At 47.7% G+C, this 15,406-nt stretch overlaps 1 protein-coding gene across 1 annotated transcript in view; it reads left to right on the forward strand.

The window, feature by feature from the left end:
• The first annotated feature begins 231 nt into the window (after nt 1–231).
• MCF2 (MCF.2 cell line derived transforming sequence) overlaps nt 232–15,406 on the forward strand; it is a 68,704-nt gene continuing 53,529 nt past the window's right edge. The window contains exons 1-2 of the mRNA XM_061598662.1: nt 232–563; nt 14,842–14,910. Of these exons, the coding sequence (XP_061454646.1) occupies nt 440–563; nt 14,842–14,910 (193 nt within the window). The 5' untranslated portion in view covers nt 232–439. The remainder of the gene's footprint in view (nt 564–14,841; nt 14,911–15,406) is intronic.

Raw genomic sequence — 15,406 nt, forward strand, 5'->3', positions numbered from 1 at the left:
CCTCTTCCCTGACGCGAACCTGTCCCCAACCCCTGAGCGCGAACCCGGGAGGAGAGGCGGCGGAAAGCGAGGGGGTCCTGGCTACGAATCGCGCATCTCCGGCGTCACACGTCTGAATCCAACTCTTCAGCCCGGGGAAGGACCGAAAGGGCAGAGCGCGCCAGGCCCGCGGCTCCCCGAGGAGCAGCCGCGGGGCAAAACGCGCTCCGCCCATCCGATCCGGTGCGCCTGCTTCGCCGCCGCTCGGTGCGCGCCAGGTTTTGCGCCTCGCCGTCGGGGGCGAGAGAGACTCACTCTCCGGGCCGGCGAGGCCAGCCCAGCCCGAGCTAGGGCGCGCTTCATTCTCCGGAACGCCCGGCGAAGAGTTCCTCGTCGGAGGCAGAGTATGGAGGGCGCCTCCTCCTCCTCCTCCAGCCAGGAGTAGCGCCTCGAAGTCGGCATGGCCCTGGCCGGCCCTTCGCCGGAGCTGCGCCTGCCGTTGATCCGGATCTCCGAGGCGGAGATGGAGCTCTACTACCAGCTCCTGCGAGCGGCAGGCCGGGCCGAATCCTTGGCCGCCGCCGGTGAGTCGCGGGCAGCCACAGCAGCTGCAATGCAGCCGCGGGAAGCGGGGCTTGGGTGGGCGATCGCTCTCGACCTCCAGCCCTTCTCCTCCTCCCCGCTCCGATTTACACCTCTCTTTCTGCAAGGAAAAGTTACATCGGGAAGGGGAGGGTGATATCGGAGGGGCTTTGGGCTTGGATCGTGCACCGTGGATCCCCCTCTCCTAACAGGTGGACTGCACCTTCAACCTGCTAACGGCGAGAGCCCTGCCTGACTTTCGTGGCGGCGCGAGGGTTGCCAACTGCCCGCTCTTCTGCCTTCATAAGGGGGTCCACTTGCAGAAGTCAGCCGGTGCAGAGGGTCGCATGGAGATAACCCTTTTGGAGTCTACAGAGCGGGTGAAGGCAGAGGAGCTGGCAGCCCTCAAGAAACTGGCAATGCTCTGGGGACATCCCAAGGCCTTTTGTGCGAGAAGTTACAGGTGTTGAAGGGAGGGAACAATGTGAGCCTGGGAAAAGGGGTTCTTGGCCTGACCAGAAGAGGATCCTCTACGCTATGGAGCTTCAGACCCCAAATATAGGCCTCCAAGCCTCTCTCCTTGGCCCTCCCAGGCCACAACCCCTCCCCAGACTCGACACTCCCTACTGATCTGCTTTGTGTCCTCGAGAGTTTTTGGTGGCTGGCATGTGCCCTTGGCCTCTCATGATGCCTCCTGGTTGCCTGGGTGGAGGACAGAGAGAAGTCTTGGAGGGTGCCTAGAAAATAGCCCACTGTAGAAAAGCAATATTTACATCTGTTGCTCCGCCCACTTTTTCCTTTGGCCCTGCCCACCACCGATACATGGCCCCTGGAAGGTTGCCTGGAAGGGAATGTGGCCCTGGAGCTGAAAAAGGTCCCCCAGCTCTGTTTGAAGGGTAACACAGTTCCCCTCCCCCCCTCATGTTAGCATTTTAGGCATTTTAAAGCTTTGAATGAAGCCGTGTGTTCTGCTCTGGTTGTCAGCCACTTTTGCTGATGGGTCATTCTGGGGGCAGAGGGGGAGTGGGTGCCCCCTCCAAAGTGGCCCACAGCCCCGACTCTCTCAGCAGCCCTCTTTTGCTTCTGGGTTGACAGCAGACAGGCAGGTTTGGCCCAGAACCTGCTAGCTGCCAACTCCCTAATGTCATTCCAGCTTTTGCACCACAACAGTGGTGCTCCCAAAAATCCCTCAAACAGAAAAAAAGTTGCTTGTCCTTAGCAACATGCAAAAGTTCAGGGGGGAAAAGAGTTAAGGAGTTATTTAAGAGTTATTTTTAAAAAGTGCTTAGCCAGACGTGTTTCGGCAACCTGTCTTCCTCAGCTTGGGTGACTGCCATTATAATGAATATATTGTTGCTAAAAAATGCTTTTTCCCTTTTGAGACACTATTTGTATTTTCGTGTTAGATTTTATGCACTTGGCCACTGAGGAAGCCAGGTTGTCGAAACGCGTCTCGCCGAAACACCAAAGGAACACTTTTCAAAATACACATTTGTCTCATTAACTTGTGATATAAGTGCCTTTGGAATAACTATTTAAAGTTTCCTTTTATTGTTCGATATATTAAAAGTGTTGTATTCATGTATTACCTATACTTAACTCTTTTTTTCTGAACGCTCCCCCCCCCCCAAATCCCAGACAAATAGGCAATGACTTGGGACAAATAAGGAAGTCCCCATGCCTTTCTGCGAGAATGTGGCACAAGCTCTGGATCTTGACTGTGCATGTGGCAGCTGATTCATGAGTAGAGGCCGTCGCTCATGGGTAGAGCCTGTGCTTTGCACGCAGAATGCCACAGGTTCAATCTCCAGCATTTCCACATAGGGCTGGGAGCAATTCCTGAACATAGGAAGCTGCCTTGCATTGAGTCAGACCATCGGTCCATCTCGCTCAGCATTGTCCACACTGACTGGCAGCAGCTCCCCAGGATCTTGGAGATGCTTCTTCTCTCCCATCCCTACCTGGAGATTGAAGCTGGGACCTTCTGCATGCAAGCAGATGCTCTGCCACTGAGTTACAGCCCCCCCTGCCTGAAACCCTGGAGAGCTAGTGCTAGGCCATAGACCATACTGAGTCTGTGAGCACAGCAAAGCGTTTCCATGGGCCACCCCGGGAGACGCCATGGGTTGATCTGCAGATCAGTTGTGAAATCTGTTTGAGGCTGAATTTTTTTTAAAAAGCCCTCAAGCTGATCTCACCAGGTTTTACAGTAAAAAGGCGAGGGGTTTGACTAGTGTTGTGTGCGTCCTTTTCAGAAAAGAGAGGGGGAGATGCACCAGAACTGGCAGCATAGTAAGTGTGGTGGTTCATGACAGATGCACTTGGAGGTCGCTGACCCATAGGGTTGCCATAAGTCGTAATTGACTTGAAGGCACGTAACAACAGCACCCTAAGTTAGATGCACTGATGGTCTGGCTTGGTTTAAGGCAGTTTCCTATGTACTGTGTCAGGATCATAGCTCAGTGGTAGAGCATCTGCCTTGCATGCAGAAGGTCCCAGGTTCAACCCCCAGCATCACCTATCCAAAGCATGATTGCACAGCAGTAAATGCCACTGAACTCAAAAAGCATGGAAATGATCAAACCTGTCCTCCCCCCTCCGATCGCCTCCCTCTTGCCCCCTCTCCCTTCCTTTCCCCCTCCCATTCCCCCCATCCCCTTTCAATCCCTCCTTCCCCTCCCCCTCCCCTTTCAATCCCCTCCTTCCATCTCCCCCTCCTCCTCCCCCATGGTCAGTTTTACCTATCTTAAGCATGATTGCAGGGGAGTAAATCCCACTGAACTCAATAAGCATTCAAATGATCAAACCTGCCCTCCTCCTCCCTTCCCCCTCCTGCCTGTTCCCCTTCACCTCCTCTCCTCTGCCCTTCCTCCCCTCACTACTCCTCTCCTATCCCTGCCCTTCCTCCTCCTCCCCTCCCCATCCCCTGTGGTCAGGTTCACCTATTCTAAGCATGGTTGCAGGGAGTAAATGCCATTGAACTCAATAAACATGCAAATAATCAATCTATTCTCAGCAAACTTGCATAGGATCCCATTTCTTACCTCCCAGATTAAAAAGCAGAGAAATTCACTAACAGGCAAAAAAAAAAACCTTTAGGTTTAAGAATGTACCTATAGCCAACAGATATTTCTATCAAACTTTAAAAAGCAGGGAAATTGGGCCATTATAGTGAGTGCACCAGGGGAGCAGGAGACCTGACCTCTCTGAGATATTGTATTTTCCTACAAATTTGTAAAAATGCAAACACAATTTAAAGTGTTGCTGTACTTCACATCTTCATAGGAACAGAAGCAAAATAAAATATTTATTGTAGAAAACATCACTATAATTGCAAAGTAAATCAAACGTATTTAAAATGCCTATCTGAACTATATCAACTGACTTAATACTGTTGCTTCCTCCCTGCAAAAACAAGATCAGCACAGCACCTGTCTTGTTTCTGTTATTTGGGCTGACTGCAGGTGTTGCCACCACTCACCATATGCTCAGAGGCACATGTTACCAAATTCTTCCAAGCTACACAGGAAGTGGATTGGACTGTGAAAGACCAACCCAAATTGTATTTGCATTTTGACAAATTTGTAGGTAGAGAGCCTGGCTGGGAGTCCAGAGTCTGTGAGTTCAAATCCCTGCTCGTGTCTCCTGGGTGTCAAGGGCCAGCTAAAGATCAACCCCACAGGGAGTGGCTCAGGGGTGATGTGCCCTGCCACCTGTGCAGCCGTGGGCAAGCTGCATAGCCCCAAGGAGCCCAGTTGCCCCCCAGTTGGCAGTTGCAGACAAGGAAGGGGCTGGCTTGTGCAGCTGTGGCAAGCTGAGCAGGCCCTAGCCAGCTGGGGAGGACTATCCTCAGAGGGAGGCAATGGTAAACCCCCTCTATGAAATCTCTATTCAGAGGGTAGCCATAAGTCGGGGTCGACTTGAAGGCAGTCCATTACCATTTGTAGGGCAGTCCAATATCTCAGAGAGGAAGTCAGGTCTCCTGCTCCCCTAGTGCATTCACTATAGCTGCCCAATTTCCCTGCTTATTAAAGTTTGATAGAAATATCTGTTGGCTATAGGTATGTTCTATTTTTATGGAAAGCACTGCTATGAGCTTTGGATAAAATAATTTGCAGTGGGGGGGGAAGAGAAAACAGTGTAGAAGTACAATCCGTAGGGCAGGAAGACAATTTAAAAGGTTGGGTCACCAGTCATTGCATGATAAAAATAGATAAAAATAGATGCCTCACATGCTGTTTCAGAGCTTTCAGAATATAGGGCAACTGTATCACAAATGGCTTTGGATGCTTTTACAAGTGCCTGCCTCCTACGCTTCCCGGGTCTGTAGGGGAGAGAAGCCAATGGGAATGGCCAAGGTGGGCATTTTAAAATCCTACATATGTGTTGCATTGGCCACACTTGCAAGTCAACGTGCCCAATTATTTACTGTAATTTTTTTTTTTAAAGGTGACAATAGGTGTGTGATGGACAGAAGGTAGTTTTGGGGCACAAAACAAATTGATTGCATTTCATGTTTCCTGTGTGTCTGCTTTGATTGCTGGTCTGTGCCAGGGTTGTGCCACTGTGTGAACAGGATGCTGGGCTAGATGGGCCATTGGCCTGATCCAGCAGGCTCTTCTTACGTTCTTGGCATTATTTATTTATTTTAAAGCATTTGTACTCTCTGCTCTTCATCTGAAAAATGAAAATAAAAAAGACTCCCAGAGTGGCTTACACCAGTGAGTAATTAGATGGTCCCTGCCCTGCCCTCGGGCTTAACGATCTGAAGGACACAACACAAGAGGAACAAGGAAGAGGGGGGAAAGCATACATTTTTAATTATAAAATTCTTAGAAGTATTCTCTCTGGCAGGGAAGAGGAAAGTGTGCAATGGAGCATCTGCTGCTACACTGCCTGATGGACGAGGCCTGATTTCCCTTCCCTTTGCCATGATGTTCTTCCTGGGAGGCAGGAGGAGCACCTATAAGCTACTGGCAGCTGTCAGTGGGGCTCACAGCAATAGTTGCTTTTTGTTTGTATTTCTGTTCCAGGCTATGAGCTTGGAAAAGTTACTTTTTTGAACTACAACTCCCATCAGCCCAATCCACTGGCCCTGCTGGCTGGGGCCGATGGGAGTTGTAGTTCAAAAAAGTAACTTTTCCAAGCTCTGCAGTCTTATGTTTTCTGTATTGTACTTCCATGTTTTCTCAGACCTGAGTTTTGACACACTCTCTTTTTGTTAATAAAACACAACTGTAGTCCCTGCCTGCCCAGTGAGGCTTTTTAGGGCTCCTGCTCCTTTAATGAAAAGTTTCCTGTTTGCAGGTCCTGACTGTTTTAAACACTCCCACTGATGGATTAGTGATAATGAATAGGTAATGTTAATTTCTTGTCCTGTAGGGCATTGGGAGGTTTCAGTGACGTATTTCCTCTTTTACATTTTTGTTCCAATTAATTTGTTGCAAAACAGCACTATTGTGGTATGAAAGTGGAAAGAATAAAAAAAAAGGGGGGAACTGGAATCAGTGCTCCCCTGTGCTGGAACAGAAATAGAAATTGACCAGCTATTTGTCAGTAATCTCACTGCTGCGATTAACACTGAACAATTAAATGGGCTGAGCCTGCACACAGGCAGCTTTCAGTTAAGGTTGTAATTAAAAGCTCCTTTGCTGAATGGGACTTACTTTTAAGTAAACATTAGAGAAGGATCTTGGTCATGTGGAAGGACATTGCTGAAAAATACAGCACAGTATTAAGTGATGTGAGGAATACTGAAGCAACCTTTCCCAATCTATTACCTAGAGTGCAAGGGGGGCGGGGCGGTATTAGTCCCAAAATGATCCAGTCCTAATCCAGGACTACATGAGCTGGGAGTGTCACCCTCCCAATGAACTACCATTTCCAAATAATTCTGACATTCCCACATTGGCAGTCTGTATCTAGATATCTCTTGAGATCATTACTGGTGTATATTGACTGAATGCCAAGAGCCAGTGCAGTGTAGTGGTTAGAGTGTTGGACTATGACCTGGGAGGCCAGGGTTCGAATCCCCACACAGCCATGAAGCTCACTGAGTGACCTTGGGCAGTCACTGCCTCTCAGCCTCAGAGGAAGGCAGTGGTATATCCCATCTGAATACCGCTTACCATGCAAACCCTGTTCATAGGGTAGCCATAAGTCGGGATCGACTTGAAGGCAGTCCATTTCCATTTTTTCATTGACTGAATGGTGATGTCCAGGGATTTAACTTGAGGCTGCGTGCAAAGCATGTGTACCGCCACTGAGTTTTGGGTCTGGTAATACTGACAGGGCTCCAGCATGAATTCTGAGATTCCATCTCCACAGAATTTCCACATCCTTGCACAAAATGGCAACTTAAGCTCAGATGATCCGGTGTGGTCTTGGGAGGCTTTTGCAAGATTATTTTCTTCCTCTGTCTGTGTGGTGCTGTTGCCGAAACTTACTATGCACATCTTCCAATGTTTATTGTTTTTAAGCTCTTGGGAATTTAATGCTGCTTCCCTTCTGCAGCTTTGTGTATCTCAAACTGGATTCTCTCTCTTCTCCCCTCCTCCCCATCTCTGCCACCAAAGAGTATTTCGTCTGTGAACAAATTTGGCATGTATGCTCACTGATTGCTTGCAACAGCCAGCCGTGCTTGTCCCCACACTGCAAACGAGAGGATGGCAGCCTTTATCACTTTGCAGCTGTGTGTCGGGATTTGAACGGAGGACTTTTCCTGGCTTGCAGTCAGCAACTTTGCCACACCATCGCTTTGCTTCAGCTCAAAAATGCCCTTGTTAGGTCGAGCAGTCTCATCTGCTCACCACTCGTATGGCTCAGCTACCCTCAACTGAATCCTTGTATCACTTTACTTTCCGGCTGTTATCCCTTTCATCTTTTTATGCTTCTGCCTTTTCCGTTGGTGATACTGCATTGTTAGGAGCGTACTCACATATCTGCTCCATATTTACTCTGCCTTGGCATGACGAAATGGAAACATATCCTCACATGGAGAGGAAAGTAGCCCCTGGAAAGATAGTCAAGATTAAAGGGATAACTAATCTGTGTTAATGGTACAATAACTATCCAAATGTAGAAATGAGGGAGAGAAATGGATTTTCCCCTTGACAGTGACGTGCAGATTCTAATCCACTTTATCTTAGTGGGTCACAACTACTCCATACACTTAAAGCACATTTAACACACATTTAAAGCACATGGTTTCCCCCCAAAGAATCCCAGGAACTGTAGTTTACCCCTCACAGACCTGCAATTCCCAGCACGCTTAACAAACTACAGTTCCCAGAATTCTTTTGGGGAAGCCATGTGCTTTAAATGTATGGTGTGAATGCAACACTATTTGAGTGGGGGTCCTTATGTCACCAAAATGGCATCCTCCACGCATAAGAGGGAAGTATCAATGGGCGCGGGGGGAGCCCAAGTTTGGCAAAAGTGCACGGAATCTTTAGGGGGGGGAATCCAATGGGAGGAAAAGCCCCCAAACACCCCAAAGATGACAGCAGTGAATGTGCTATGCTTCATTCTCCACTTGTCCTGTGCTCTGGATGGTTATATGGATTGGGGAAGTGAATGGATTTGCAGTGAAAGCAGGCAGACCCATTCAAGGAGACAGTCCACTGAATGCACCCGAGGACACCCCAAAAACTTGGAGCCGGCCCTGGTGAGATTCTCAAGATTCACCAGTGCAAGACATAACTCTTTGACTTAAAGTGATCCCACAAATTTGTTCTGAGTACCAGAACTGAGTGGAGTTCACAGTCCTTCCACTCAAAAATCCACTCCTGGTTATCCGAAGCGTTCTTGATTTTATCGATGTAATTTAGGATGGGTGGGGGGAGTCACTTTGCTGCTGTCCTAGTTAGACAATTGGAAGTCAGGAATCCTTGCCAGCCTACTGCAAATCATTCCAGGACCCCTGGTTGATCTAAACCTGCCTTCTGCCCACCCCAAGTCCATTCCACACTCCTAAGAGAAAGATTAAAGGGGCACTTGCTTTGACATTTTTTTTTATTGCTAGCACTGATCAATGATCGATCGCAATGGTGCTAGGAACCATGGGCTACCCATTCCATATCCTAGGTTCTTGGCAACAGTACCACTCTCAGCCCTATTGCAGCAGAGGAGACCCTCTGCTGTTTAATCCATCCTGCTGATGTGAGCAACCAACATTCCTGGATTAAAGTCACAGGAGGATTCCTCTGACAATACCATAAGGCAGATACACAGAGGACCACGTGGGGCATCTTTGCTTGTCTCAAGCACTCCATCTCCCCCATTTGGATTTGGACCTGAAAGACCAAGGGGAAAGGGTGGGTGCATGGAGGGCAGGTTGTGAGTAGGAATGGACAAATCTGTCAACTTTGGTTTCTCGCAAGTTCAGTTCTTCGTATTTCCACATCTGTTTGCATTAAAAAAAGTCCTCATGAAAATTCACCAGTATTTTAGTGTGAATTATTATATTTCTATCTCACATTTCCTCCAAAGAGCTCAAGGTGGCATTTCCTCCCTCCCTTTTTATCCTCACAACAGCCCTGCAAGGTAGGTGAGGTTAAGAGACCAGACCAAGGTCACCCAGTGAGTTTCATGGCTGAGTGAGGATTTGAACCTTGGTCTTAGTCCAACATCCTAACCACTACATCACACCGGCTCTCCTAATATACATATTTTTTGTATGCAGTTTTGCCAAATATACACATTTTTGCAAAGCAATTTTCTCTAAAATAATATATTTTGTATGTTCTCTAATATATGCATTTTGATGCACACCTTACAGAAGTATATGTGGTTTTGTACATATGACTTGGCTGGAGAACTGCATTGTAAAATTGAAAGAAGGGTGAATGTTGAAGGATGGCTGTGTCTTGGTTCACATATTGTTCAGAAAAGTAGTCTGCGTTAGGTAGGTTTGCCTTTAAATGTGAACCGAATCAAATTCCTCCTCTCCCTAGTTGTCAGCAAGCGCAGCGTGTGACAAAGTACAACATCATTACGCATCATGGGGCACATCTGTTAAGACATCAACCTCCGCTTCTAATTTCCTGGAGCTTGAGCCAACTAGAGATAGTCTTAGCTCTGATCTTAAACTAGCAGTTTGGGGTTTTTTACATTATTGAATGGGAATTCATACCATGATATAAGCGTGGCCTGTAACCCCTCTGCTTTTCTGTGGCTTCTTTTCTCCCACACCACCAATGGAATCAATTTTATTCTTTTCCACCACGGAAGTAGCTAATCTTGGCTACTAATAAAAATCCAGTTTGACTTGCTGTAATTAAGAGTCTGCCTCCTTAAGGCTGAAAAGCCACTAGAGGATTAGAGGAATTGGGGAAATATAATTACAGATCTTATCTTGCAGCCCAGAGCCACTGATGCAAGAGATCTTTAGTGGCAAATGCACCCAGCTCTTTTTGGGATGGTCCTGCTGTTTTGAAACAGGGGATACTTCAAGGCACCGTGGGGTAGGAAACCACCTCAATCTGAGTAGGACCCATTGATCTATCTAGCTTAGTATTGTCCACACGGATTGGCAGTGGCTCTCCAGAGTTTCAGAGAGTAGAAAAGTTTCCAGCCAGGTCCGGAGGATGCCAGGGATTGAACCTGGGATCTTTTGCATGCAAGGCAGATGCTCTGCCAGTGAGCTACAGCCCTTCCCCTAAAAGAGGAACAGGAAGCAGCCTTGTGTTGTCCATCTAGCTTAGTCACTGAGTGGCAGCAGTTCCCCAATATCCCTCGAAAAGGATATTGGAGTGCTGGAAAAGGTTCAGAAGAAGGACAGCCAAAAGGATCAATGGGCTAGTCTTTGACTCCCATCAGACCCAGCCAAGTACGGTCAGTAGGGATGAGATGGGTTGCAGGAAGGATTCCAATGCCAGTCTAGTCATCTGCATGGAAGGGGGAGCAGCGCACCATCTTGTCCTTTGCTGCAGACAGTCAATTGTCTTGTGCCAGGAAGTATGATGAAGGTTAAGTACAGCATATTCTGTCTCGTTCCCTCCCTCCCTCCCTCCCTCCCTCCCTTCATTCATTCATTCATTCATTAGATTTGAGAGCCAGTGTGGTGTAATGGTTAAGGTGTTGGACTATGACCTGGGAGACCAGGTTTCGAATCCCCACACAGCCATGAAGCTCACGGGGTGACCTTGGTCCAGTCACTGCCTCTCAGCCTCAGAGGGAGGCAATGGTAAACCCCCTCTGAATACCGCTTACCATGAAAACCCTATCTGTAAGGTCGCCATAAGTCGCAGTCCATTGCCATTTTTTTAAATTAGATTTATATCCCGCCCTTCCTCCCAGCAGGAGCCCAGGGTGGCAAACGAAAGCACTGAAAACACTCTAAAACATTATAAAAACAGACCTTAAAATATATTACAACGAAACAGCATTAAAAACATATTAAAACAAAACATGTTTAAAAACATTTTTTTAAAAAAGCTTTAAAAACATTTTTTTAAAACTTTAAAAACATTTAAAAAAGCAATTCTAACACAGACACAGACTGGGATAAGGTCTCTACTTAAAAGGCTTGTTTGGACGCTATGGAAGCGATGAGTGGGGCCTGTGTGTCTTACTAAGTTGCATGCACAGTTGCAGACTGCAAAATGCAGGACCTCTGACCCAAGTGCAGAGAGAGTGCCTGTGGGCATGTGGAACTTTGTATGTAATAAAATAATAATAAAATTTTATTTGTGAGTCGCCTATCTGGCCGAGTTAACGGCCACTCTAGGCGACATACAGTAACACAATAAATACAACATATGAATCAAAAAACAGTCAACAATTAATCTAAAACCAGCCTACCAATTAATAACATCATAAAAACTAATCCACCCCAAAAACCCTGTAGGCCTGCCTGAATAGCCAGGTCTTCAAGGCCCGGCGGAAACCCATCAGGGAGGGGGCATGCCTCAACTCTGTTCACAGTTTACAATGAACTTATGGAAGTTGGGAGGAGAGGTGGCTATGCAGGGGACCCTACTTCCATCTCTCTGCCCGCAACAACAACATAGAGACACACACGTACATGGTTGAATACACAAGCCAATATCTGGAGGATATTCTCACCTCAGTTAATTCTTCCACTACAACCGGTATGGGGAACCTTTGGCCCTCCAGATGTTGCTGAACAACAACTCCCATCATCCCTGGCCATTGACCATGCTTGTGGGAGCTAATGGGAGTTGAAGTTCTGCAACATCCAGAGGAGCACATCCAGAGGGGCACAGGTTCCCTGCGCCTGCTGTAAAGGCTCCATGGTCCATGCACTGGGAAACTGGGATTTCTTGTGACTTCCTCGAATGTCCCCAGCCATGTTTGCAGGCATTTAATTTCTCCTTCAGACATTAGGAGCGGCCGTGTGGATGGCTTGTGGAAAGCACAGCTGCCACCTGCAGCAATCCTGCGCTCGTTTTTGTGGACTCGGATGAAAGCATCTTTTTGTGAGCATCCTAAACCACTCGTAAAACGGCCGTCAGTAAAAACACCGGGCTTTCCTTCAGCCTTTTTCTCTGGGTGTCCACAGTGGCGCCTAGGCCCTTTGACAAAGCCCTGCCCTGTTCCTTTTTATAAACCACAATTGGGATTGTGTTCGACAAAGAGCGGTTGATTGATATCGAGAAGAGTAATGAGTTTTTCAGGAGGCCAGACAGGTGTATGTTGTGCGCCGGCTGTTTGCAGATGGCGAGGGCTGTTTGGGTGGGGGAGGAAAAGAACCAACGGCCAGCACTGAACCAGCCCCCCCTTCTTAAAAGGACATCAATTAAAGCACAATCTGTGTCTCTGACTCAAAAACGTCGCCTACTCTGTAAACTTTTGCTGACCCTATTCTTATCCCAGCCGTGTTACACATCAAACCAGCGGAGGCTGGTCCGTTGGGGTTAGGATGGCACTGCCCCGCCAGCCTATGTAAGCCCTCCACCAGCCCCGACCTGCCTGCCTTCTTGCTTACAACCAGCCTAGAGGGTGGCCCTGGGTGCCGGCTTCCTTCTCAGTTTCAGTGTTGCCCTTGCAGAACTCAGCAGAGAGGAGGAGGGGGCAAAGGTAGAATGAGTTGGCTCCGCCTCTCATTGGCTCTGGTGCCACCCACTGTTGGGCTCCCTGCCTTCCGCCCCACCAGTCCCAATGGGCATCAGCCACCACTGCATAAAACCCAGACTTAAGATTCTAGCCCTCACAGATTCCCCCCACAGGTAGCTAAGGCTGCAATCCAGTACATGTCTACTCAGAAGTAAGCTCCACTGAGTTTGATGGGACTTACTCCCAGGTAGGTGTGTATTGGATTGCAGCCTAAGTTGTTTATGGCACATTGATGGTCTGACAGGAGGGGGCAAGCAAAATCACACCTGCTGGTCTTGCCCTGGCTTCCACATGCTTGTCAGAAAATGTGAACAGGGCCTACGTGTGCATACATTTCATGAGCAATTTGGAAACCTGTAAAATGCAGGGCTGCTGATCCTGCAGAGAGTGCCCATGGGTGTGTGCAACTTCGTATGTGCATCAACTCTTTCCACAGGTTCAAACAGACTTATGGAGGGTGGGAATGCAAGTGGTCCTACTCTGAAAGGCTGGATTGATTTACTTATTTATTTGAAGCATTTTTATCCTGCTCTTAAGCAAAAAAAGAAAGGGGAGGTAAGCAGAGCAGCTTACAGTGACAAAACAGCCCTGCCTTCAAGCTTGCCATCTAAAAGACATGGCACAAAAGGGGTTGAGAGGGAGGAGGAGGAAGAGGAAAAAGCAAACTTGGGCACTATTTCTTAGTTACAGAGTTCTTGTAATGAGCAACTGGAATGGGAAGATTTTAAGGAGAGGAGGAGCCACAGGTTTCTGGTCTTTACCAGAGTGGCTGGAGAGGCCCCACATTCACATCTCCCTCCCTCCGTGTCCCACAGCCTGATGGAATAGTTGCTGGAGATGACAGTTGAGGGTGGAGCCTGATGGTTTGTCCAGGAGTGAGCGCCAAGACCTATTGGCACCAGTCTCCTTTCACCATGGTCAGCCAGACCTATTCTAGGGTTATCTCAGGACCCATCTGTACTACTTCAACAACCATGGCATCCCCCACAGAATCCTGGGAACTATGGTAGACTCCTATTCCCCTTACAGAGCTATACTTCCCAAGAGCCTCAACAATCAATCCTCCTTGCCAGGGAACTTTGGAAATCGTACCACTGTGAGGGCAATAGGGGGTCTCTTAACAACTCTCGGCACCCTTAACAAGTGCCAGTTCCCAGGATTCTTTGGGGGAAGCCATGCCTGTTTAAAAGCACATTAAGTGTGTGGTGCAAGTGAGGCCTCACTTCAAATGCAGCAATGACAAAGCCAGATTGGTCCATGTGAACGCGTTCTCTCTCTGGTCAGAAAGATTTTTGGAGTGCAGGCAGATTGTGCCTTGTTAACTGTTTTCTAGGTTTTCCAGTTTTTTTTTTTAATAATGTTATAATAATGTTTGGGTTGCCTTTCATAGACATTGCAGGAGATCTTGTAGTAACTGTTAATGTTTTCCTATTTGCCTCTGTAGCTGAGGATGTAGCGTGCTGTTCCCATATTGTAGCAAAAAGAGCTTTTGTATATGAGAGTGTTGCTTGTTTGCTGTGTTCTGGGAGCCATTCATAGTAAATATCATAAATACTGATGGATCACATCAGGTAATAATGACCTTCTGCTCCTGACAGTTTTAATTGATTGATTGCATAGGAACATGTAGAAATGCTGGTCCTGAAAAATGTGTTTTGTTAGTTGTATTTAGATCACAGAGTTGGAAATAAGGATGGCATAGTAGGGTAGGAACGCACTCGCTGTCCTGCCGGTTCCAGTGCATCTCCACCTCTCTTTTCTGAAAACAGGGGCACACGACGCTAGCCAAACCCTGCTCCTTTTTACTGTAAAACCTGGTGGGAGCAGATAGAGTGCATTTCTTTTTAGTTCAGCTTCAAAGAGATTTCGCAACTGATTGGCAGATCAACCTGTTTCCCCTCCAGGCGTGGCCAATGGGAACTCTTTGCTCTGGCAGCTGGTGTGTTCATAGCCTTTGACTGGCCTTGTGGCAGTAAACCCTCTGATGCTGATTGGCATAGCATGTCCAACTGCTCTAGGAATAAAGCAGTTTGCAGTCCAACGTCTATGAAGACAGGGGAAAAGGAGGCACTTGAAGAGTATATGGGTGATGGAGATGGAGAACCGCAGAAAGGAGAAGCCAGTAGACAGTGGGACTGAAAGGTGATGGGACTGAGCTGCACGATGATTAACTCATGCATTTGATGTTGCTTTGTCTGCTAGCGTCAGCTCTTCCAACCTGTGCGAGAGACATTGTTGGTGATTTGATGAAAGAATTTGCGTTTCTTTCTGGTGAGTATGGTAGACTTTCTTTTGATCCCCATTGCAAAGATTCCCAAACAATGGTCTTTTGTGTTTTTTGGGGGGAGGAAGAAATAACATATAAATAGACAAGATTAAAATAAATTCCATCCAAAGTTGTCAGGACCAGAGGTGGCAGTGCAGTGCAAGACTGACACATAAGAACACAAGAAGAGCCTGCTGGATCGGGCCAGTGGCCCATCTAGTCCAGCATCCTATTCTCACAATAGCCGAACAGACGCTCCACAAGCAGGACCTGAGCGCAACAGCACTCTCCCCTCTAACGGTTCCCAGCAACTGGCATTGAGAGGCATACTGCCTCTGACAGTGGAGGTAGAACATATCCACCAGGGCTAGTAGCCATGGATAGCCTCCTCCTCTGCCTCCTCCATGAATGTGTCCAATCTTCTTTTAAAGCCATCCCAGCCGGTGGCCATCACTGCCTCCTGTGGGAGCAGATTCCAAATTCCACCGGCTTTCTCTTCCG

This window comes from Rhineura floridana, chromosome 16 (genome assembly GCF_030035675.1).
Source record: "Rhineura floridana isolate rRhiFlo1 chromosome 16, rRhiFlo1.hap2, whole genome shotgun sequence".
NCBI lineage: Eukaryota > Metazoa > Chordata > Lepidosauria > Squamata > Rhineuridae > Rhineura > Rhineura floridana.